The sequence below is a fragment of the Triturus cristatus genome, chromosome 4_1 (assembly GCF_964204655.1).
Source record: "Triturus cristatus chromosome 4_1, aTriCri1.1, whole genome shotgun sequence".
NCBI classification, from domain to species: Eukaryota; Metazoa; Chordata; class Amphibia; order Caudata; family Salamandridae; genus Triturus; species Triturus cristatus.
The window spans coordinates 98,549,210-98,572,457 of NC_140585.1; the positions used below are offsets into that span (position 1 = coordinate 98,549,210).

At 46.8% G+C, this 23,248-nt stretch overlaps 1 protein-coding gene across 4 annotated transcripts in view; it reads left to right on the plus strand.

Annotated features, from left to right (window-relative positions):
• Nucleotides 1-633: 633 nt before the first annotated feature.
• LOC146839642 (uncharacterized) overlaps nucleotides 634-23,248 on the plus strand; it is a 766,602-nt gene continuing 743,987 nt past the window's right edge. For all 4 annotated transcript variants that reach the window (XR_014981114.1, XR_014981115.1, XR_014981116.1 and 1 more), the window contains exon 1: nucleotides 634-1,116. Coding sequence is in view for 1 of the 4 variants with exons in the window: in XM_085651730.1 (XP_085507856.1) it covers nucleotides 1,052-1,116 (65 nt within the window). In the remaining 3 variants the exon portion in view is untranslated. The remainder of the gene's footprint in view (nucleotides 1,117-23,248) is intronic.

Sequence of the window (23,248 nt, forward strand, 5' to 3'; positions counted from 1 at the left end):
TCTTATTACTCTCCTTCCATTCACACTGCTCTTATTACCCTCCTTCCACTCACACTGCTCTTATTACTCTCCTTCCACTCACACTGCTCTTATTACTCTCCTTCCATTCACACTGCTCTTATTACCCTCCTTCCACTCACACTGCTCTTATTACTCTCCTTCCACTCACACTGCTCTTATTACTCTCCTCCACTAATACTGCTCTTATTACTCTCCTTCCACTCACACTGCTCTTATTACCCTCCTTCCACTCACATTGCTCTTATTACCCTCCTTCCACTCACACGGCTCTTCGCATGCTTCTTCCTTATACTCCATACGCCTCCACATCTAACAATTCCAATCCAATCCGCATCCTTCCAATACGCAACACATAAAACATCCATAACAAAGAGATAAAAAACATTACCATTTACAACAGCAAATACTCAAAATGAACCAATTGCGAGACCTATTGCATTTCCACTGCTTGTTTTTAGGTGCGCCCTAGACGAGAAAGGGAGGGTATTCCCATCATTTGGGAGCGGAATGTCACTCGGCCGGAACCGCCATCGCTTTACCGGAAGCTGCACGAATAGCATCTTCGTCAGCGAGCCCTTCAGGTGCCTCGTGGTATCGGGGAACGACAAGCAGGCGAACAGCACCCAAAGCAGAAAGGAATGAAGGCGCGCCACTCGCGCTGAGCAACAGGAGGGGCGCAAAACGATTACTGGAAAGTACAGAGAGGCCGATGGGAACTAAACATTGAGAGACAGAGAAGTGACAGAACAAAGTGTTAGAAAGGAGGACTGACTGTCAAAGAAACACGAGGAATGAAAGGAGGGCGATAACACGCAAGCACAGACTGACTAGAGACACAAAACACAGCTCAGACTCAAGGTAGAGAACACGTGCACACACGGGCAGATGGGGAGGAAGACATGATAGCCCGAGGCACACACACGCACACGTATGTACACGCACAGGTCGGGGACCACGAAGACACAGAGGAACGAGGAAGCGCGCGCCAAGGGAGTGAAAGAAGCACACACAGACACCAGGACGCACCGCTATGGACGTGGGCAGGCTGTCACCTTCAGGAAGGGCCCTCTGGATCCTGCTGCTGGCCGGACTGTGGTGAGTGTGACCTCCAAGTGACCTTTCTTTGCTGCTTCAGCGCCTGAGAGGGAGTTTACATGATGGAGAGGTGAGGGTGCATGTCCTATCTCCCTCTTCTGACCCAGAGAAGGGTTAAGAACTGAATGCACGAGGGGAACCGAGCCAGAGCCGAGCCGCGGTTGTTCCTGAAGAAGAGAGAAGAGACAAGCCACAGACCCATCAAATAAAAGGCTCATAAACGGCATTTGAAAATATCAAAATACCTCCTAAAATGTGGGGGAAAGTTATCTATTTCTGTGCAGGAGTAACTCATATAGTCGTAGGAGTTCCCTAAAGTTAAGTTAACTGCAATGAGTTACACTGACTCGAAGTTGTTGGCCTAGAAGCGCGTCACTTGGGATATTAGCCCCGGGGTTTCGCCTCGCATCTGCAGTGCACCTCGAAGCCTCTGTGTTTACTGTCTGCGAGGACAGTCAATGCTTTGTGCCTGGGTATCTTTCCACAGAGTTCATTAAAGCTGACTTGCAGTCAGTGCTTTAATTTGGATGTAAAAGGGGCGTGGCTAAATAAGCTTAACTAGGAGTGAGGGGTGGACTGGGACAGAAAATACACCCAGAAGCAAAATTGAAAGGGGCCCTCATGTGTGAATTAAATGGCTAAAAAGAAGCCCACACTCACAGACAGGGGCAATATTTCAACTTGTAAAGGGGTTTTACACAGTATGTGGAATCCGCGTGCATTTGTTCCTGCTACAGGCAATATTTGTGGTAATATTAGGCTGACCAGCAGTAAAAACGGACCCACCAGACAATAAACCAAGCCCACTAACAGACAAAGAAATTGGTCCATACATTGACCTGACAGACCTGTGCTTCCGGTACTGCTAGATTACCCTGTAGCCCCATCCGACCCTGACTGGCATGTGTAATTAAAGGCAGTTTATAACTTGTGAATAAAAGTCATGTGTTTCACACAGCGTGTCACCTGCCAATATATGGGTGTCTCTGTGTGAGGTTTCTGTTATTTCAACCACACATATGACAGAACAACCGCATATGTGCCATAAACAAGCAAGAACTATTGCCTTTACCAGTGCTTGTTAGAGTATGAAATAAATGGTTAGCTACAAAGATCTTGCTGTGAATAATTAAAATTGAAAGTTTCCATTCAGAAAATCTGAGGCTGTGAATTAAACATTAATAAAATCTGTGGGAGGGGCAGCAGTGTGTCAATCACTCTTGTTCACAACACTTTCATTGGCCATTTCTTACTTTGTTAGTTAGACATGACCTTTTTCACCCCACATCTTTCTGAAATGCTTCAGCTGCATATCCGACACCTCATCTCTTTCCTCTCCAGCACCATCTTTTCCTTTTCTCCTTTCAGGTACTTCCTTTCATCTCCTCCACATCACAATCCCTCCCCAAACACACACCACCTACTCACTTGTAGCCCTGGCATTTTCTTTTCTATTTCAGCAGCTGTGTACCTCCATCACACACGGCCCCATCGGAACGTAATTACAATTGGCACATATGTTCCCATTGCTTTGTACACGCTGCAGAGAGGCCAGGGATTGGATGGCCATGTGTTCTGAACACACTTAGGGCCTACTGACAGGCACCGAGGAGCTCATACTTTCTGACACCCCGTCTTAAACACCCGCCAGCCACCCATAATCTGATCTCACCCAGGCACCTGGAGGTGACCCCTATCACGGTATGCACTGCACAAGAGTCCTATATTTCATGGGGGGAAAACTGCAGAAACGCAACATCTGGAAAAAGCAAATACTCATGGAATGCAAGATGAGGCAAAACATGACATGTAAACAGAGGCAGCATCACTGACAGGGATTGCCTTATTCGATCTTATAGTCACTGAAACCAAGATGTGTTTTGCTTATGGAATGAAGGGCATGAAAATAAAGCCCTACTGGGATCCATGTCCAAGTCACCCCCAGCCCCCTTAAAGTGCTGCTTGCTAAATCTAATTATTTCAAGAGTTTTTTTTATTGGCTGTTTCCATAAAAAGCAAAACACATAATAAAACACAAACAATAGAGACAGAAACATATTACCAACATAAAATCAATAAAAAGGCATAATACATTGATGGTTGAATTTCTGTTGGTATCATGACATTCCAAGTATTGCATTCCGAGACTTATGGCAAACACTTTGGTAGAATAGACAAGGGCAGTAGGGGCCACCTTAAAATTAGTCACCTGATATTTCATAGGATATGCTAAATCTAATGATAATCTATAATTTCAGAAACCCTGAACTTCAGTAAAGGCAGTAACCTAGATTAACAAGGCATAGGGTCAGAGAATGTGGCACAGCGCTTGCTCTCAGATTACCGGGTGGTAATGCCAAGTGCGGCTGGCAGCAATCTCGCTGACATACATTCACTCTCTTGTTTTACATTTATCCCAACTTGCAAGATCTTTTAAGCAGAAAACAGAAATGTAAAATGCTATTCATGTGTGTACTGTGCGAAAAAATAATTACGACCAATGTAATGTATTTTCTGGCAGTCTGTAAGTATTTTTTTCAATGTTAACGTTGTTTTTATTAGGGTTTTATATAAGCAGGAAAGCACAGCTAGAGTACATATTGAGAGAACAGTTCTTGGTGGGGTGTCATTGACACGTATGAATACAGCAGTTTATTGCATGGGGAGGGAGTCTCATATGACTGCAGCTGCTGGACACAGCTGCTATGTGTGAGGTTAAAGAAATAGGATTTTCTGATGCTTATGAGGCTGAGAATGTGACAAAGTTTAGTGGCGGAAGTGTGTGGAATACCCCGGCTGGTAGAAGAAGGTGTGTAGAGAAAGAGAAAAAATGGAGAAAGGGAAGAGAAGAAACAGGATACGAGACAGGAAAGTGACAGCAGAGGAAGTGATGGGTAGAAGTAGGCAGGTTAGTGTGGGGGTGTGGGTGGGAAGGGAGTGGCAACTACTGTGGAAACAAATGTGTCTAATTTAATCTATTTTCCTTGAGAGTGTCCTCATGTATGTGTTTAGTGAGGTGTCCGCCCCCTGTTGAATTCAACCCCTTCCCACCAGGTGTGGGATGAGGGTTTAGAGAGGTCTTTCCATTCAGAGAGAATGGCTTGATCTCCAGACAGAAATGGTACCTCACTTGTGTGGGTAGGCTTAGTACCTGGGACAGGAAACGGCCCGAAACGCAACATGGGCACATCACATTTTTCCAATGATATCTGACCTGTTTTTTTGCTATGTGCCTAGCTGTGGGTTTTAGACCCTCGTTCAGCTAGCACCTAAGGAAACCTAGGAAACCTGTACATTTTTTAAAACTAGACACCCAGGGAAATCCAGGATGGGGTGATTTGTATGGCTCTCATCAGGTTTTGTTACCCAGACCCCTTTGCAAACCTCAAATTTTGTAAAAAAAACCCCACATTTCCTCACATTTCTGTGATGGAAAGTTCTGGAATCTGTGGGGAGCCACACACCTCTACCCATCCAGCATTCCCCCAAGTCTCCTACTAACAGTGGTACTTCACTTGTTTGGGTGGGCCAAGTACCCCCCGACAGGTAAGGGCCAAAATGTATTGTGAAGACATCACAATTATCTATCACAAAACAACCTGTTATTGCAAGGGGGGTCACCTGCGTTTTTGGTCCCAGGCTAGGTGGCCATCTAGGGAAACCTACCTAACCCAGATATTTATGAAAACTAGATTACCGGGGTAGTCCAGGGCGCTATGGCTTGCATGTATCCCCCAACATTTTCCTACCCAAAATCCCCTTAAAAACTAAAATTTTGCTGAAATAATCAAATTTTTCTCACATTTCTGTGTGGGAAAGTTATGTGTTTTTTGGGCTGACACAAAGTTTCTACCACCCAGCTTTTCCCAAACTCTCCCGATAAAAATGGTACCTCACTTGTGTGGGTGGGCCAAGTACCAGCGGCAGGAAGGGGCCCAAAATGCATCACGGAGTCATCAAAATTACCTATCAAAAGACAACCTGGTTTTGCAAGAGGGGCACCTGCATTTTTGGTCTTGGGCTTGGCGGGCATCTAGAGAAACCTACCAACCCCAGACATTTCTGAAAACTGGACACCCAGGAAGGTATGGTTTTCAAGGGTCCCCCAAAGTGTTCCTGCCAAGAATCCACTGAAAAATCACATTTTCTCACATTTCTGTGTGGGAAAGCTGCGGTATCACTAAGCTGACAGTACCATTTTTATCGGGTGACCTCTGGGAACTTTGGGTGGAAGGATATTTGTGTCAGCCCTGTGATCCCACAAATTTCACACACAGAAATGTGAGATTTTTTCAGGTACAGTTGAGGGTTGCTGGTAGAAACCCTTGCAATCAAGCCATACAAGCCATACCTGGACTTCCCTGGGTGTCTACTTGTCAGAAATGTCTGGGATTGTTAGGTTTCCCTAGATGGCACCGAGCCCGGGAACAAAAAACAGGTTGTTGCAAAACCGGGTTGTTTTGTGATAGATCATTTTGATGTCTCCACAATACGTTTTAGGTCGTTTGTAGCAGGCACTTGGCCCCCCCACACAAGTGAGGTAGCATTATTATAAGGAGTCTTGGGGGAATGCTGGGTGGTAGGAAATTTGTGCCAGCCCGGTGATCCCACAAATTTCCCACACAGTAACGTAAGGAATATGTGATTTTGTTAACTGGATTTGAGAGTTGCAGTGGATTCTGGGTAGGAACAAAGTGAGGGATCCATGCAAGCTACACCTCCGTGGACTCCCCCAGGTGTCTAGTTTTCAGAAATGTCTGGGTTTTGCAGGTTTCCTTGGATGGCCACCAAGCCCGGGCCAAAAACACCAGTGAACCCCTATAAAAACCTGGTTGTTTTGTGAGAGATAGGTGGGCACCTGTGTTTTTGGTCACAGGCTTGAAGACATCTAGGGGGACTTAAAAAACCCATACATTTTCGAAAATTAGACACCCAGGGGTAGTCCAGGAAGGAGTGGATTTCATGGATCCCCCAGCATATTATTACCCGGAAACCGCTACAAACCTCAAAATTAGCTCACAAGTCACATTTTCCTCTAATTTCTGTGTGGGAAAGGTGTGGATTCACCGCATGGCACAAATACCTGCATCAGGTATAATTATGCGGGGTGGGGTTCCCACACAGGAAAGCCTGGTAGAAGTGACGCAGCAAAATCCACAAGATTTCATTATCCCACTTCTAGGATGCCACTGCGTCAAAACCTTATGCCTGGTTGGAGCAGGCGTAAGGAGTGAAGCAGTGTGTTAAGTAAAGGACTCCCCCAAGCATTGCTGGAGTTGCGTCATGCTTGCAAAACAACTCCAGCAATGTGTGACTTTTGCGCTAACAGATGTGTCCGAATTTCTGACGCATCTGTCAATCCTTGCGCCATGGTGCATCCATGGTGCCGCAAGGGTTACGCAGACTGGCGCAGGGAAACTTACGCATCTATACAGATACGTAAGTTTCTTGTAAATAAGCCCCTGGTTCTTTTAGGATGAATTTAGCTTTGACTTGGGAAAAGGGTAAAGGAATGGTCTAAGTACAGAGATCTCCTATAAATAATATGGCTTTTGTGCCCATTTCTCTACAAATTGTGTATTGCTTTCGAATTTCAGGTTTTCATTGTGCTATAGTAAAGCTAGGAGTGAATATCACATTTTATTGAAGAGTTTGTTATAAATTTTTCTCAGGGCCTTTGCAGTGTTTGAAAGAATGCTTGCAGAGGCATCCATTTTTATTTTCTCAGTGGTAATATGGGAAGTGAGGGAGAGTGGTTAAACAAGCGCTTTTTCAATAGTGAGCCATGATGGTAAGAAGGTGGTGGAGGGGAAGAGCCAGTGGCTTCACTCTCTAGCTAGGAAAGTGTGTTGGTATCTACTATAGTATGGTAGGTTTCGGCCATTAAGTTTTTTAGGAAGCCTTATTTATTTATTTATTTATTTATATATATATAAGGTTTTATATAGCGCGAACGTGACCCACGAGGGTATCAGAGTGCTTTACAGTATATAGTTATAAAGACATACGAAATGAGGTAGTATACACGCATTTGTTATTCATCATTACTTACAAAAGAGATAAATAGTATGAGATAACATAGGCACCCAGTAGACAAAATATAAAGATGCCAGAGGGCGACAGATCATTATATTATATACAGTTATTGAGCTTAAGGTCAGTATTGAGGAAATAAACAAACATATAATGTTCTCTTTCAATCCACAAGAGTTGGCCAGTGATATGAGGATCGTATCTGTGACTCGATGTCAGCATAGAGTCAAGACTTAGGACGTGAATTTGTTCATTAGGAGTAATTTTACCTCTTTTTTGAAGGTGGTAAAGGAAGAGATTCCCCGTACCCCTGGAGGTAAGGAGTTCCAAATCTTTGGAGCGATCCCTGAAAAGGCCCTGCAGCCAGTTCTCTTTTTATGAAAGGATTGTGGTTTCAGAAGTAAAGAACTCGCGCTACGTAGTTGTCTGCATCCTCCGGATCGTTCTAGTTTTAGAGCTAGGTAACTGGGTGTATTCTTATGTAGTGATTTGTGGGTCATACAGACAACCTTTAGTTGTATTCTAGCCTCATAGGGCAGCCAGTTCAGTGCTTTCAGGGTCAGAGAAATGTGGCTGTTTCTTTTAGATCCTGATACCATTCTTGCCGCAGCATTAAGGGATGCCCTCAGCAGAGCCAGCTTGTATTTGGGGAGGCCGCAAAGAGTGGTGCTTCCATAGTCTAATCTTGGTAGCACTAAGGCTTGCACTGCCATTTTTAGGTCTGTCTGAGGGAGGAAGTGTTTAAGTTTCCTTAGTAGACTCATCTGTTGATTGGCTCCCTTGGTGGCATTAGTGATGTGCGACAGCATATTCAGGTGTTTGTCTATGGTGACTCCCAGGGATTTTGCAGATTCAATGATGAGGGGAGAACAGTCAATGGAGGTCAGGTGTTTCAATCATTGCTCTATCTTTGGTGTGTGATTGGGTCGGGAGATGAGAATGAATTCAGTTTTTTTTGTGTTAAGCATGAGGTGGTTGTTCGTGAGCCAACTTTGCGTGTTCTGTAGAATACTGTTGAGGGAGATGATGTCTTCTGGAGTGGAGATTTTCAAATACAGCTGTGTGTCATCTGCATACATGTGATATAGGATATTCGCAGATTTCAATGCATTAGCTAAGGGTTCCATTAGTAGGTTGGAAAGAATAGGTGATAGGGCTGAGCCTTGGGAAACGCCTATGTTGACCACAGATGGCTGAGAGAGAGAATTCTTCATCTTGATTCTTTGTGTTCTGTTATTAAGGAAGGAGGAGAACCAATGTATCACTGGTCCTGAGAGGCCTATCCTTCCCTCCAATAGGGACAGTAGGTTGTCATGTTTAACCGTGTCGAAGGCGGCGGATAAGTCGGGCAGTATCATTAGGCATGATTCGTTGCGGTCAAGCATTTTCAGTATGTCATCCAATATGTGGGTGAGTGCAGATTCTGTGCTGTGCCCTTGGCAGAAACCAGATTGGTGATTGTCTAAGAGGTTGTAATTCTCAATATGATTGCATAATTGTATTTGTACACATTTCTCCAGCAGTTTCGGAAAAGTGGGGATGTTGGATTTGGGGCGATAGTTGTTGAGCTCTGATGGTATGGCGTCAGATTTCTTTAGTATAGGTGTAACCTGCCCTATTTTAAGATGGTCACGTATGGAGCCTTGTCTCAGAGAGGCATTTACAATTTTTGCCCATAATGGTAGGATGGATGTTTTTATCATTTTGAATAGGGCCGGAGGAAGGGGGTCAGAGAAGTGATTGGAGGGATTTATTGCTAGAAGAGTGTTATAGATTTTTTGTTCATGAAGGTGCTCCAGGAGGCATTGTTTTTTGTGACTTCCCCTGGAGAGCTGAAAAGGACCTTGAGTTGTGAATATCCGTTAGCATCAATGGCCACCGATTGTGGGAGGGTCTTCTTAGATTGGATGTTGAGCTCGATGATCTTTATCTTTTCACGGAAGAAGTTGGCAAGCTCATCGCAGGAAGGTGTATCCAGGTCGTTTAGATCCGTGGAATTCGCTGTGTTGCAAGCTTGTTGCTTGACGATTTCAAAGAGTTTTTTTGGATAGTTCATTGCTTGGTTCAGCTGGGTTCTGAAAAAGTCTGCCTTGGCCTTTAGAATCGTCCTGTTGTATGAGTTCCTTAACGTTCTAAGGTGCTGTAGGTGAACGTCAGAGGGTGCAGATTTCCATAATTGTTCAGCAGTTCTTAGCTTGTGTCTCTCCGACTTTAGGGAGTCATTGAACCAAGGTTTGGAAATTTTGGAGGACACATTTTTTTCTTGGCGTGGTGCTCTGGAGTCCAAGATTTCAAGCATCGTGGAATTGTAATAGGCTGTGAGGTCATGGACATCCTCCATGTCAGTTGTGGGGGTCAGGGTGGAGTTGCAATGGTTTACCAAGGTGATGGGGTTGATGTTCTGTAAGTTCCTTTTCCATTGTTTTGTTTTTGATGGTTGATTCCTTTATGAAGTAACCTCGATATTGATGGAGAAGAGGATGCTGTGATGGTCTGTCCAGTCGCAAGGAATGATGGATTCTAATGAGATGATGCTCGTTTTTGCTATGATGAGGTCCAGTGTCTCTCCCTTGTTGTGAGTTGGGCTGTCAAAGAATTGGAATAAGTCCTGGTCTGCCAGAAACGCTTTAAGACATCGTACACCATGGTCGTTTGCATTGTTCCAGTGTAGATTGAAGTCACCCAGGAAAATGTGTGGTACTTCTGAGTTGAGTTTGGATGAAATGACTTCCATTAACTCGTCGATGAAAGTCAAGTTATCCCTCGGGGGGTGGTAGAATAAGTGGAGCTTACTGGCGAGGCGCTTATCATCAGAGATATTGATACAGAGATATTCGCAGGAGGATAGAGCGATGGAGTCTACTTGCTTGACTGATATTGTGTTACGATAGATGCAGGCTAACCCACCTCCCGGCGCCACATTTCTATCTAGGCGGATTAGGTCGTGACTAGGAGGAACCAATAGATCAAGTATGGGGGAGGAGGAGCTGTTTAACCATGTTTCGGTGAGGACAGTAATGTCTAGATCATTCTCTAGGATTGGGTCGAAAATGTCAGGTGCATGTTTGCTAGCTGATCTGCAATTAATGAGTGCACACTTTATCTTGTTAATAGAATGGGTTAGTGTAGTCTGCTCTATGTTGATATTTGTGAGATTATCTCTATTTGCGGATCTGTTATTGTGTGTGGGTTCTCTGAAGGGGTTGGTTTGAATGGATTGGATAGTGCCACATTGTGACGTAGTTATCTGTTGCTAAGGCATATGATATGAGGAGGCCGTCTATGTCGCTGTCGGATAGTTCGATGTTTGTCCTCTTAGGCCAGGAGGTGGAAGATAAGTTAATCTGAATACTATTGTCAGGGCGTGAGATCATGGGGATGTCTCTACTAACTTGTGGACTGATTTGGTTACTCTGACTAGTTTTCTCGTGGTGAGAAATCTTGGGGAAGTAGCTACTAGTTTGGTGATTGATTTGGTTCATGGTGGCATTGGTGACTCTGTGTACGTTTAGAAGTTCTTTGGTGATGGTTGATAGGTTATGCATCTCGGCCTTGAGATGGGCTAGGCCTGAAGCTAACTCATTGAATTGTGTAAACCAAACGGAGTTGGGAAGGTCAGTAGTATGTGTAGGTGTATGTTCTTTCATGGAGGGAGATCTGCACGTGGGGTCTGTATGTGTGAACGCGTTCTCCGGTTGCATGGGGATGTCCTCATTAGGGATCGGAGTGGTAAGTTGAAGGAGGTTTGTTGTGGAGTCCAAGTCGGTGTGTGGACTGGTCATTGTGTGTTGTATTCTGATGGGTGGAATGAGTATTGCGGGTATTAGTGTCCGATCAGGTGTCGTGGTGGACAATAGGTCCGGGGGAACTGTGTCATCTAAATTAGATGAGAGTGGGGATAGAAGTGAGACATGAGTGGAGTCCTGGTTGGTGGCTTCATTCACGGTCGACGGGGATAACAGTGATGCCTCAGCATTGCAGCGATTGGTAGCTAAGAATAACCCTGTCCTGGCTGGGCCGGGGGATCCAGGAGTGGAAGCAGTCGATGGGACCGGGGGGTAGGAGTCAATGGGTGTGTCTGCAATGAAGTGATTGTTAACTACGTGCAATCCAATCCCTCCTGGTCCAGGGGACCCGAGTGTGCTTGTGACCACAGTGGCTGGGCGGTTAGGCTCATTGGGGGGAGTGAGGAGATGTGGGTTTGGAGGAATTTGTTATGGGATTTTGTCGTGGAGTTGGGGTGGCATCTAGATACCGAGGATGATAAAATCCGGGGGTGTGCTATTCTTGCTGTTTACTGCTTTCTTGAGAGTAGGAAAGATCCTGTCTATGATATCTAAATTAGCATCGGAGGCTTGTATAAGGATATTACTGTTGTTGTAGATGGTGATGGTGGCATTCGCAGGGCAAAAGTCCAAAGCTGTTACTGACAATTTGAAGGCGTCCGGGGTTTTTTTAACATTGGAAATTCGGAGCAAAGAGTAAAATGTATTTCTCCACTGGACACGTTTCTTTGTGTGGAAGATAAGGTCATTGGATAATATGCCTTTCCAAGTGCAGAGGTATGGGTCTGAAATAAGAGTCTCAGGGTGGGTTACCATTAGCCTGTGCTTGAATTTCTTTGCTGCATTTCTGGAAAGATCAGGCAGGTAGAGAATGTTGAAGGCATGATGGCCTGAAGGTTCAAGGTTTTTATCCATTTTATTATTTTCTTTCTCCTTCTTAGTTTCTATCTTTCCTTAACTTTTCTTTTTTTTTTTTTTTCCTTCTTTTCCTTCTTTTTTTTTTTCTTTTTGCCGGCCCCTTCAGAGTGTATGAATTATATCCAGTATTCAGTAATAAATATCAGTTCAAGATGCCCGCTCTGTATCCTTCATTGACCTGTTCCTGTGATGTGGTCCTTTTGTTCTTTCCCTTAAATGTTTTCTTCCTAGACCTGCTAGGTAGTCCACTTTCACTCTCTGTTGAATGGACCTCCGTGGTGTAGTCCTGTTTCTCTGTTTATAGCATCATTGACGGGAGGACCTTTCTTGGCTATCAAGGTGGTGCTTAACTTTAATTGAATCCACAATTAATAATCTGCGAGAGGCATCCTCACAGTTATCAACCATGCATAAACCGTGACCTAGCCTGTCACTGTTTTGAATATGATTTGCTCCGTATCAGGCATGAGTGCCGGCACTGCAAAATGCACAGACTCTGGTGATCAGCCAAACACACCATCCACGACTCTCCCGCACCGTCAATCGCCGCTGCGGTCCAACTGAACTGGCCACTCACAGCGCGCTACGGCCATCATCTCCACCTCTGAAGGGTACCGCGGTCGGAGCGGCTCGGGCGGAGAAAACCAACTGATCTGGCCGCTCACAGCGCGCCACAAATGACACCTCCACCTCGGAAGGGCACCGTGGTCGGAGCGGCTCAGGCTGAGGAAACCAGCTGTAGTGGGACGTGAGCTCCAGTACATTCGGAGCCCAGTCGCTCCTGTAGGCAGCACTCACAAGGCCAGCAGAGGGTCACCGCACCAACTTCAAGCCGTCGCAGCTTGTGACAGGCGAGGCTCTGCGACAACCTTAGCTTCTTCAAGGTGATTCTAAGTTATATGGAGCTCCATAAGAACTCAGTGAGCAAAGTATCTATTTAGCGAAAAATGTGTCAGAGAGGTGTATGGGAGACATGCTGCTATATCAAGAGGAGTGATCATCATTTTGATGGATTATATTCTTGCCCACCATGTGATGAACTTGGAGAAACATTTATCTAAGATGTATTTAATTTTTTTAGTGTAATTGTTTCAGTGCAATCAATGGAGTCTCTGAGGTTTTGGGTAAACCAGACTCCCAAGTATTTTAGTGTATCGGGCCAATTTTAAGTCATGAACACCGATAATAGAACTGTTATAGTATACATTGAGAGGGAGGACATCTATTTTGTCTTTGTTTAGACAATAGCCTAATACTTGAGCCTAATCATTGATGGTGAACATGACCTGGGGCAGAGGTAAAGCAGCTTGATTGGTGAAGAGGAGGACAGCGTCTGCATAGGTGGCCACTTTCTGAGGTCCTGCGGAGAAGGAGATACCAGGGAAAAAGGGGTTTCTCCAATTTGTGTAGGAAGAGGCTCTAACTTTTAAAACAAATAGTTGGGAGGAGAGGGCATCCTTGTCTGGTACCTTGCTAGAGGTTCAAGGAATTGGACATGGTGCCATTGATGTTTATTCTGGCTCTTGGTTCCTTGTATAAGGCAAGAATCATTCTAGTTAGGGAGGGGCCAAGGCTACAGGTGGTGAGAGTGGCATGGAAAAAAGACCACAAGATGTTATCAAAGGCCTTCTCGACATCTATTGCTGGAGTGGAGAGATGTGGTGCAGCGGCCAGGGTTGCTGGCTTCGGAGCACAGTGCTCATGGTTTGATCCCCGGCTCCGGAGGCAGCTCAGCTCAGCACTATGTGACTCTGGGTAATAGCTCACTTAATTTCCACAACAGCCCCCAGTGCTTTGAGAACCACAAGGGAGAGAAGTTCATGCTTTAAAATACGGATATTTTTTTTTTATTGCTAATGCACAAGCCGGATGATTGAGGTGTTGGGCTTTCTCGATAGTGTGGCTGAATAATCTGATGTTATCTGCGCTGAATCTGCCTTTTGATAAATCCCGATTGTGATGGATCTATATTTTTTTGATGATAGTTCCAGTCTGAGAGCAAGAATATTTACATAGATTTTGCAATCAATATTTATTAGGGAAATGGGGTGGTGTTTTTTGGGGTTGTATGGGTCTTTCCCTTCTTTTGGGGTAACTATTACAGTTTCTTCAGCAGCTGTTACCTTGATAGTGCCATTGAAGGAGAAATGGGGAGGGGGCGGTGCTGCGTTTCTTTTGAGCTCCGCACGCCGAGGCCATTTCACATGCTTAAAATAGCCATAATGGGTCTCTGATCAACTGGGAACTGCCCCTGTCCCGGGCACAGACAGACCACCTGCCAGGACCTGAGAGCGGCGATGGTCCCGTTCCAGAAGCGGGGAAGCTACTGCTGGCGTCCGGGAGATGTAGTGTGGTCACGACAGGGCCTATATCAGGAGACTGAGCGAGATGCCGAGTGCTGAGTCGTAGCTGTCAATGGACGTCCGCCGTGAGCTTGGGGGGGGCACCTGATGTGGCTGTGAGGGTGGACCTGGCCTGTGTCTCATTGCACTGCATAGCCCTGAGCTGACCTAAAACACCGGGCACACACAGATCACCTGAGAAGGCCTACCGGTAGTGTTGGACCCAGCTCCAGTGCAGACGCGCTTCTACGTGCTGCCCGGGAGTCACAGTGAGGAGAGTGGAGGAGCCTGCTATCCTGGCTGAAGAGGGGTGAAACCCCGAAACCGGTCCTGGGATGCTTGTTTCCGGTTCAGGGAGGACCTGACTTGGCAGTTCAGGCTGGACTGTTCCCATGAGGCACAGGGTCAAGACTGATTTGAATAACGCCAGGTGTAAACAGGGGTGGCATGGTGTGCAAAAGAATGATGGATTTAAGCCAGATCTCTTGACTGGGGGTGAATGTTTTGATTTGTTCTGCATTTCATCCATCAATTGTGAATTTGCTTTCTCGCCCTAAGTGTGCCAGGTATGCCCAGACATGGGTCATGGGGTCACTGTGCAACTGGAATCAAGCTATCCTAGCTTGAAAAGGGGTGAAACCCTAAAACTGGTCCTAGGATGCTTGTGTCCGGTCCAGGGAGTAATTGGCTTGGCAGTTCAGGCTGGACTGTTCCCATGAGGTTCAGTGTCAAGACTGATTTGCATATGGCCAGGTATAAACTGGGGTGGCATGTGAGCAATACAATGATGGATTTAACCCAGATCTCTTGATTGGTTTTGATTTGTTCTGCATTCAGTCCATCAATTGTGTCTTTTCTTTCTCGCCCTAAGTGCGCCAGGTATGCCCAGACGTGGGTCCTGGGGTCAGTGCGCCACTGGAATCAAGCTAGCATGGCTGAAGAGTGGTGAAACCCAAAAACCGGTCATAGGATGCTTGCTTCCGGTCCAGGGAGGACCTGGCTTGGCATTTTAGGCAGGACTGTTCCCATGAGGCACAGGATCAAGACTGATTTGCATATGGCCAGGTCTAAACTGGGGTGGCATGGTTAGCAAAAGAATGATGGATTTAACCCAGATCTCTTGACTGCGGGTGAATGTTTTGATGTGTTCTGCATTCCGTCCATCAATTGTGTCTTTTGCTTACTTGCCCTAAGTGCACCAGCTATGCCCAGACGTGGGTCCTGGGCTCACTGTGCCACTGGAATCAAGAAATCCTGGCTGAAGAGGGGTGAAACCCCGAAACCGGTCCTAGGATGCTTGTTTTCGGTCCAGGGAGGACCTGGCGTGGCAGTTCGGGCTGGACTGTTCCCATGAGGCACAGGGTCAAGACTGATTTGCATTTGGCCAGGTCTAAACTGGGGTGGCATGGTGAGCAAAAGAATGATAGATTTAACCCAGATCTCTTGACTCGAGGTGAATGTTATGATTTGTTCTGCATTCCATCCATCAATTGTGTATTTTGCTTTCTCGCCCTAAGTGTGCCATGTATGCCCAGACGTGAGTCCTGGGCTCAGTGCGCCACTGGAATCAAGCTATCCTAGCTGAAGAAGGATGAAACCCCGAAACCGGTTCTAGGATGCTTGTTTTCGGTCCAGGGAGGACCTCGCTTTGCAGTTCGGGCTGGACTGTTCTCATGAGGCACAGGGTCAAGACTGATTTGCATATGGCCAGGTCTAAACTGGGATGGCATGGTGAAGCAAAAGAATGATGGATTTAACCCAGATCTCTTTACTGGGGGTGAATGTTAGGACTCGTTTTGCGTGCCGTCCATCAATTGTGTCTTTTGCTTTCTCGCCCTAAGTGTGCCAGGTATGCCCAGATGTGGGTCCTGGGCTCAATGTGCCACTGGAATCAAGCTATCCTGGCTGAAGAGGGGAGCAACCCCGAAACCGGTCCTAGGATGCTTGTTTCCAGTCCAGGGAGGACCTTGCTTGGCAGTTCGGGCTGCACTGTTCCCATGAGGTAAAGGGTCAAGAATGATTTGCATATGGCCAGGTCTAAATTGAGGTGGCATGGTGAGCAAAAGAATGATTGATTTAACCCAGATCTCTTGACTGGGGTGAATGTTTTCATTTGTTCTGCATTCCATTAAGCAATTCTGTCTTTTGCTTTTTTGCCCTAAGTGTGCAAGGTATACCCAGACGTGGGTCCTGGGCTCACTGTGCCACTGAAATCAAGCTATCCTGGCTGAAGAGGGGTGAAACCTAGAAACAGGTCGTTGGATGATTGTTTACGTCCAGGGAAGACTTGGCTTGGCAGTTCAGGCTGTACTATTCCAATGAGGCACATGGTCAAGACTGATTTGCATATGGCCAGGTCTAAACTGGGGTGGCATGGTGAGCAATAGAATGATGGATTTAACCCAGATCTCTTGACTGGGGGTGAATGTTTTCATTTGTTCTGCATTCCATTAATCAATTGTATCTTTTGCTTTTTTGCCCTAAGTGTGCAGGGTATACCCAGACGTGGGTCCTGGGCTCACTGCCACTGGAATCAAGCTACCCTGGCTGAAGAGGGGTGAAACCCAGAAACTGGTCCTTGGATGATTGTTTCCATCCAGGGAGGACTTGGCTTTGCAGTTCAGGCTAGACTATTCCAATGAGGCACATGGTTAAAGTTAATGTTAATGTTAAGGGGAATTTATTAAGCGCACTATCACCATAAGTTTCCTGGCGCTGATAGACCACGGGGATGTGCAGAGAGGCTTAACGGGAGTGTGAGAAGAACAGAGTTTTCAACGATTTCCTAAAAGGCAGGAGAGAGGGCTCAGCCTTGAGGAGGGGTGGGAGAGAGTTCCACAGCTTGGGAGCCAAGTGAGTAAAGCTGCGGCCGCCTAATCTAGAAAGTTTGAAACGAGGGATGACCAGGAGCTGGAGATTGATGGACCTCAGAGTGCGGGAGGGACAGTAAGGGGTGACCAGAGATTTCAGGAAAGCTGGACAGAGGCCTGACCAAGCTTTAAAAGCCAGGCAACAGACCTTAAAGGCTATTATTTCGCTGATAGGCAGCCAGTGTAGTTGATGGAGCAAGGGTCTGGCCGACTGCCATCTAGGGATTCTAAAGGCGAGTCTTGCGGCCTGGTTGTGAACGAGCTGAAGCCTAGATAGCAAGGATTTTGGGAGGCCGAGGTACAGGGAGTTGGAGAAGTCCAGACGGGACATCACCAGAGCTATTATCACCTGTAGCAAGGCTTCCGGGGTCAAAAGGTAGGAGACTTTCCGTATCCGGTAAAGCTGGAACATACAGGCGGAAGTTACAGCGCTCACCTGGGCCTTGAGAGTGATGGTCAAGACTGATTTGCATATGGCCAGGTCTAAATTGTGGTGGCATGGTGAGCAATAGAATGATGGATTTAACCCAGATCTCTTGACTGGGGGTGAATGTTTTGATTTGTTCTGCATTCCGTCCATCAATTGTGTCTTTTGCTTTTTTGCCCTAAGTGTGCAAGGTATACCCAGACGTGGGTCCTGGGCTCACTGTGCCACTGAAATCAAGCTATCCTGTCTGAAGAGGGGTGAAACCTAGAAACCGGTCCTTGGATGATTGTTTACGTCCAGGGAGGACTTGGCTTGGCAGTTCAGGCTGGTCTATTCCAATGAGGCACATGGTCAAGACTGATTTGCATATGGCCAGGTCTAAACTGGGGTTGCATGGTGAGCAATAGAATGATGGATTTAACCCAGATCTCTTGACTGGGGGTGAATGTTTTGATTTGTTCTGCATTCCATTAATCAATTGTATCTTTTGCTTTTTTGCCCTAAGTGTGCAGGGTATACCCAGACGTGGGTCCTGGGCTCACTGTGCCACTGGAATCAAGCTGCCCTGGCTAAAGAGGGATGAAACCCAGAAACCGGTCCTTGGATGATTGTTTCCATCCAGGGAGGACTTGGCTTGGCAGTTCAGGCTGGACTATTCCAATGAGGCACATGGTCAAGACTGATTTGCATATGGCCAGGTCTAAACTGGGGTGGCATGGTGAGCAATAGAATGATGGATTTAACCCAGATCTCTTGACTGGGGGTGAATGTTTTGATTTGTTCTGCATTCCGTCCATCAATTGTGTCTTTTGCTTTCTTCCCCTAAGTGCACCAGCTATGCCCAGACGTGGGTCCTGGGCTCACTGTGCCACTGGAATCAAGAAATCCTGGCTGAAGAGGGGTGAAACCCCGAAACCGTTCCTAGGATGCTTGTTTTCGGTCCAGGGAGGACCTGGCTTGGCAGTTCGGGCTGGACTGTTGCAATGAGGCACAGGGTCAAGACTGATTTGCATTTGGCCAGGTCTAAACTGGGGTGGCATGGAGAGCAAAAGAATGATGGATTTAATCCAGATCTCTTGACTCGAGGTGAATGTTTTGATTTGTTCTGCATTCCATCCATCAATTGTGTCTTTTGCTTTCTCGCCCTAAGTGCGCCATGTATGCCCAGACGTGAGTCCTCGGCTCAGTGCCCCACTGGAATCAAGCTATCCTAGCTGAAGGGGGATGAAACCCCAAAACCGGTTCTAGGATGCTTGTTTTCGGTCCAGGGAGGACCTCGCTTTGCCGTTCGGGCTGGGCTGTTCCCATGAGTTAAAGGGTCAAGAATTATTTGCATATGGCCAGGTCTAAATTGTGGTGGCATGGTGAGCAAAAGAATGATTGATTTAACCCAGATCTCTTGACTGGGGTCAATGTTTTGATTTGTTCTGCATTCCATTAAGCAATTGTGTCTTTTGCTTTTTTGCCCTAAGTGTGCAAGGTATACCCAGACGTGGGTCCTGGGCTCACTGTGCCACTGAAATCAAGCTATCCTGGCTGAAGAGGGGTGAAACCTAGAAACCGGTCCTTGGATGATTGTTTACGTCCAGGGAGGACTTGGCTTGGCAGTTCAGGCTGGACTATTCCAATGAGGCACATGGTCAAGACTGATTTGCATATGGCCAGGTCTAAACTGGGGTGGCATGGTGAGCAATAGAGTGATGGATTTAACCCAGATCTCTTGACTGGGGGTGAATGTTTTGATTTGTTCTGCATACCGTCCATCAATTGTGTCTTTTGCTTTCTTGCGCTAAGTGAGCAAGGTATGTCCAGACGAGGGTTCTGGGCTCACTATGCCACTGGAATCAAGCTATCCTGGCTAAACAGAGGTGAAACCCCAAAACCGGTCCTAGGATGCTTGTTTCTAGTCCAGGGAGGACTGGGCTTGGCAGTTCAGGCTGGACTGTTCAAATGAGGTACAGGGTCAAGACTGATTTGCATATGGCCAGGTCTAAGCTGGGGTGGCATGTTGAACAATAGAATGAAGGATTTAACCCAGATCTCTTGACTGGGGTTGAATAATTTAATTTGTGCTGCATTCCGTGATTTTTAGTTTCTCGTCCTAAGTGCGCCAGGTATGTCCAGACGTAGGTCCTGGGATCACTGTGGCACTGGAATCAAGCTATCCTGGCTGAAGAGGGGTGAAACCCCGAAACTGGTCCTAGGATGCCTGTTTCCGGTCCAGGGAGTACCTGGCTTGGCAGTTCGGGCTGGACTGTTTCCATGAGGCACAGGGTCAAGACTGATTTGCATTTGACCAGGTCTAAACTGGGGTGGCATGGTGAACAAAAGAATTATGGATTTAACCCAGATCTCTTGACTGGGGGAGAATGTTTTTATTTGTTCTGCATTCCGTTCATCAATTGTGTCTATTGCTTTCTTGCCCTAAGTGCTCCAGGTATGCCCAGATGTGGGTCCTAGGCTCACTGTGCCACTGGAATCAAGCTATCCTGGTTGAAGAGGGTTGAAACCCCGAAACCGTTCCTAGGATTCTTGTTTCCAGTCCAGGGAGAACCTGGCCTGGCAGTTCAGGCTGGACTGTTCCCATGAGCCACAGGGTCAAGCCTCATTTGCATATGGCCAGGTATAAACTGGGGAGGCATGGTGAGCAAAAGAATGATGGATTTAACCCAGATCTCTTGAATGCGAGTGAATGTTTTGATTTGTTCTGCATTCTGGCCATCAATTGTGTCTTTTGCTTTCTCGCGCTAAGTGCGCCAGCTATGCCCAGTCGTCGGTCCTGGGCTCACTGTGACACTGGAATCAAGCTATCCTGTCTGAAGAGAGATAAAACCTCAAAACCAGAATTAGGATGCTTGTTTTCGGCCTAGGGAGGACCTGGCTTGGCAGTTCGGGTTGGACTGTTCTCATGAGGCACAGGGTCAGGACTGATTTGCAGATGGTTAGATCTAAACTGGGATGGCATGGTGAGGAAAAGAATGATGGATATAACCTAGATCTCTTTAATGGGGGTGAATGTCAGGATTTGTTCTGCATTCCGTCCAACAATTGTGTCTTTTGCTTTCTTGCCCGAAGTGCGCCAGGTATGCCAAGACGTGGGTCCTGGGCTCACTGTGCCACTGGAATCAAGCTATCCTGGCTGAAGAGGGGTGTAACCCCGAAACCGTTCCTAGGATGCTTGTTTCCGGTCCAGGGAGGACTTGGCTTGGCAGTTTGGGCTGGTCTGTTCTCTTGAGGCACAGGCTCGAGATTGATTTGCATATGGCCAGGTCTAAACTGGGGTGGTATGGTGAGCAACAGAATGATGGATTTAACCCAGATCTCTTGACTGGAGGTGAATGTTTTGATTTGTTCTGCGTTCTGTCCATTAATTGTTAGTTTTGCTTTCTTGCCCGAAGTGCGCCAGGTATGCCAAGACGTGGGTCCTGGGCTCACTGTGCCACTGGAATCAAGCTCTCCTGGCTGAAGAGGGGTAAACCCCGAAACCGGTCCTAGGAAGCTTGTTTCCGGTCCAGGGAGGACCTGATTTGGCAGTTCGGGCTGGACTGTTCCCATGAGGCACAGGGTCAAGACTGATTTGCACATGCCGGATCTAAATTGGGATGGCATGGTGAGCAAAAGAATCATGGATTTAACCCAGATCTCTTGACTGGGGGTGAATGTTTTGATTTGTTCTGCATTCCGTCCATCAATTGTGTCTTTTGCTTTCTTGCACTAAGTGCGCAAGGTATGCCCAGACGTGGGTCCTAGGCTCACTGTGCCACTGGAATCAAGCTATCATGGCTGAAGAGGGGTGAAACCTTGAACCCGGTCCTAGATTTCTTGTTTCCGGTCCAGGGAGGACTTGGCTTGCCAGTTCAGGCTGTACTGTTCCATTGAGGCACAGGGTCAAGACTGATTTGCATATGGCCAGGTCTAAACTGGGGTGGCATGGTGAGCAATAGAATGATGGATTTAACCCAGATCTCTTGACTGGGGGTAAATGTTTTGATTTGTTCTGCATTCCGTCCATCAATTGTGCTTTTTGCTTTCTCATCATAAGTGCCCAAGATATGCCCAGACGTAGTCCTGGGCTCACTGTGGCAATGGAGTCAAGCTATCCTGGCTGAAGAGGGATGAATCCCCGAAACTGGCCCTAGGATGCTTGTTTCGGTCCAGGGAGGACCTGGCTTGGCAGTTCGGGCTGGACTGTTCCCATGAGGCACATGGTCAAGGCTGATTTGCATATGTCCAGGTTTAAAAACTAGGGTGACATGGTGAGCAAAAGAATGATGGATGTAAACCAGATTTCTTGACTGGGGGTGAATGTTTTGATTTGTTCTGCATTCCATCCATCAATTGTGTCTTTTGCTTTTTTACTCTAATTGCACAAGATATGCCCAGACGTGGGTCCTGGGCTCACTGTCCCACTGGAATCCAGCTACCCTGGCTGAAGAGGGGTGAAACCCCGAAACTGGTCCTAGGATGCTTGTTTCTGGTCCAGGGAGGACTTGGCTTGGCAGTTCAGGCTGGACTGTTCCAATCATGCACAGGGTCAAGACTGATTTGCATATGGCCAGGTCTAAACGGGGGTGGCATGGTGAGCAATAGAATGATGGATTTAACCCAGATCTCTTGACTGGGGGTGAATGATTTGATTTATTCTGCATTCCGTACATCAATTCTGATTTTTGCTTTCTCGTCCTAAGTGCTCCAGGTCTGCCCAGACGTAGGTCCTGGGTTCACTGTGGCACTAGAATCAAGGTATCCTGGCTGAAGAGGGGTGAACCCCCGAAACTGGTCCAAGGATGCTTGTTTCCGGTCCAGGGAGGACCTGGCTTGGCAGTTTGGGCTGGACTGTTCCCATGAGGCACAGGGCAAGACTGATTTGCATAACGCCAGGTCTAAACTGGGGTGGCATGGTGAGCAAAAGAATAATGGATTTAACCCAGATCTCTAGACTGGAGGTGAATGTTTTGATTTGTTCTTCATGCTGTCCATCAATTGTGTCTTTTGCTTTCTCACCCTAAGTGCGCCAGGTATGCCAGACGTGGGTCCTGGGCTTAGTGCGCAACTGGAATCAAGCTATCCTGGCTGAAGAGTGGTGAATCCCAGAAACCGGTTCTAGGATTCTTGTTTCTGTTCCAGGGAGAACCTGACTTGGCAGTTCAGGCTGGACTTTTCCCATGAGCCACAGGGTCAAGCCTGATTTGCATATGGCCAGGTTCAAACTGGGGTGGCATGGTGAGCAAAATAAAGATGGATTTAACCCAGAACTCTTGAATGCGGGTGAATCTTTTGATTTGTTCTGCATTCCGTCCATCAATTGTGTCTTTTGCTTTCTCGCACTAATTGCGCCAGGCATGCCCAGACGTGGGTCCTGGGCTCACTGTGCCACTGGAATCAAGCTATCCTGGCTGAAGAGGGGTGAAACCCAAAAAACGGTCCTAGGATGCTTGTTTCCGGTCCAGGGAGGACCTGGCTTAGCACTTTAGGCAGGACTGTTCCCATGAGGCACAGGATCAAGTCTGATTTGAATATGGCCAGGTCTAAACTGGGGTGGCATGGTGAGCAAAAGAATGATGGATTTAACCCAGATCTCTTGACTGGGGTCAATATTTTGGTTTGTTCTGCATTCCATCCATCAATTATGTCTCTTGCTTTTTTACCCTAAGTGCGCAAGGTATGCTCAGACATGGGTCCTGGGCTCACTGTGCCACTGGAATCAAGCTATCCTGGCTGAAGAGGGGTGAAACCCCGAAACTGGTCCCAGGATGT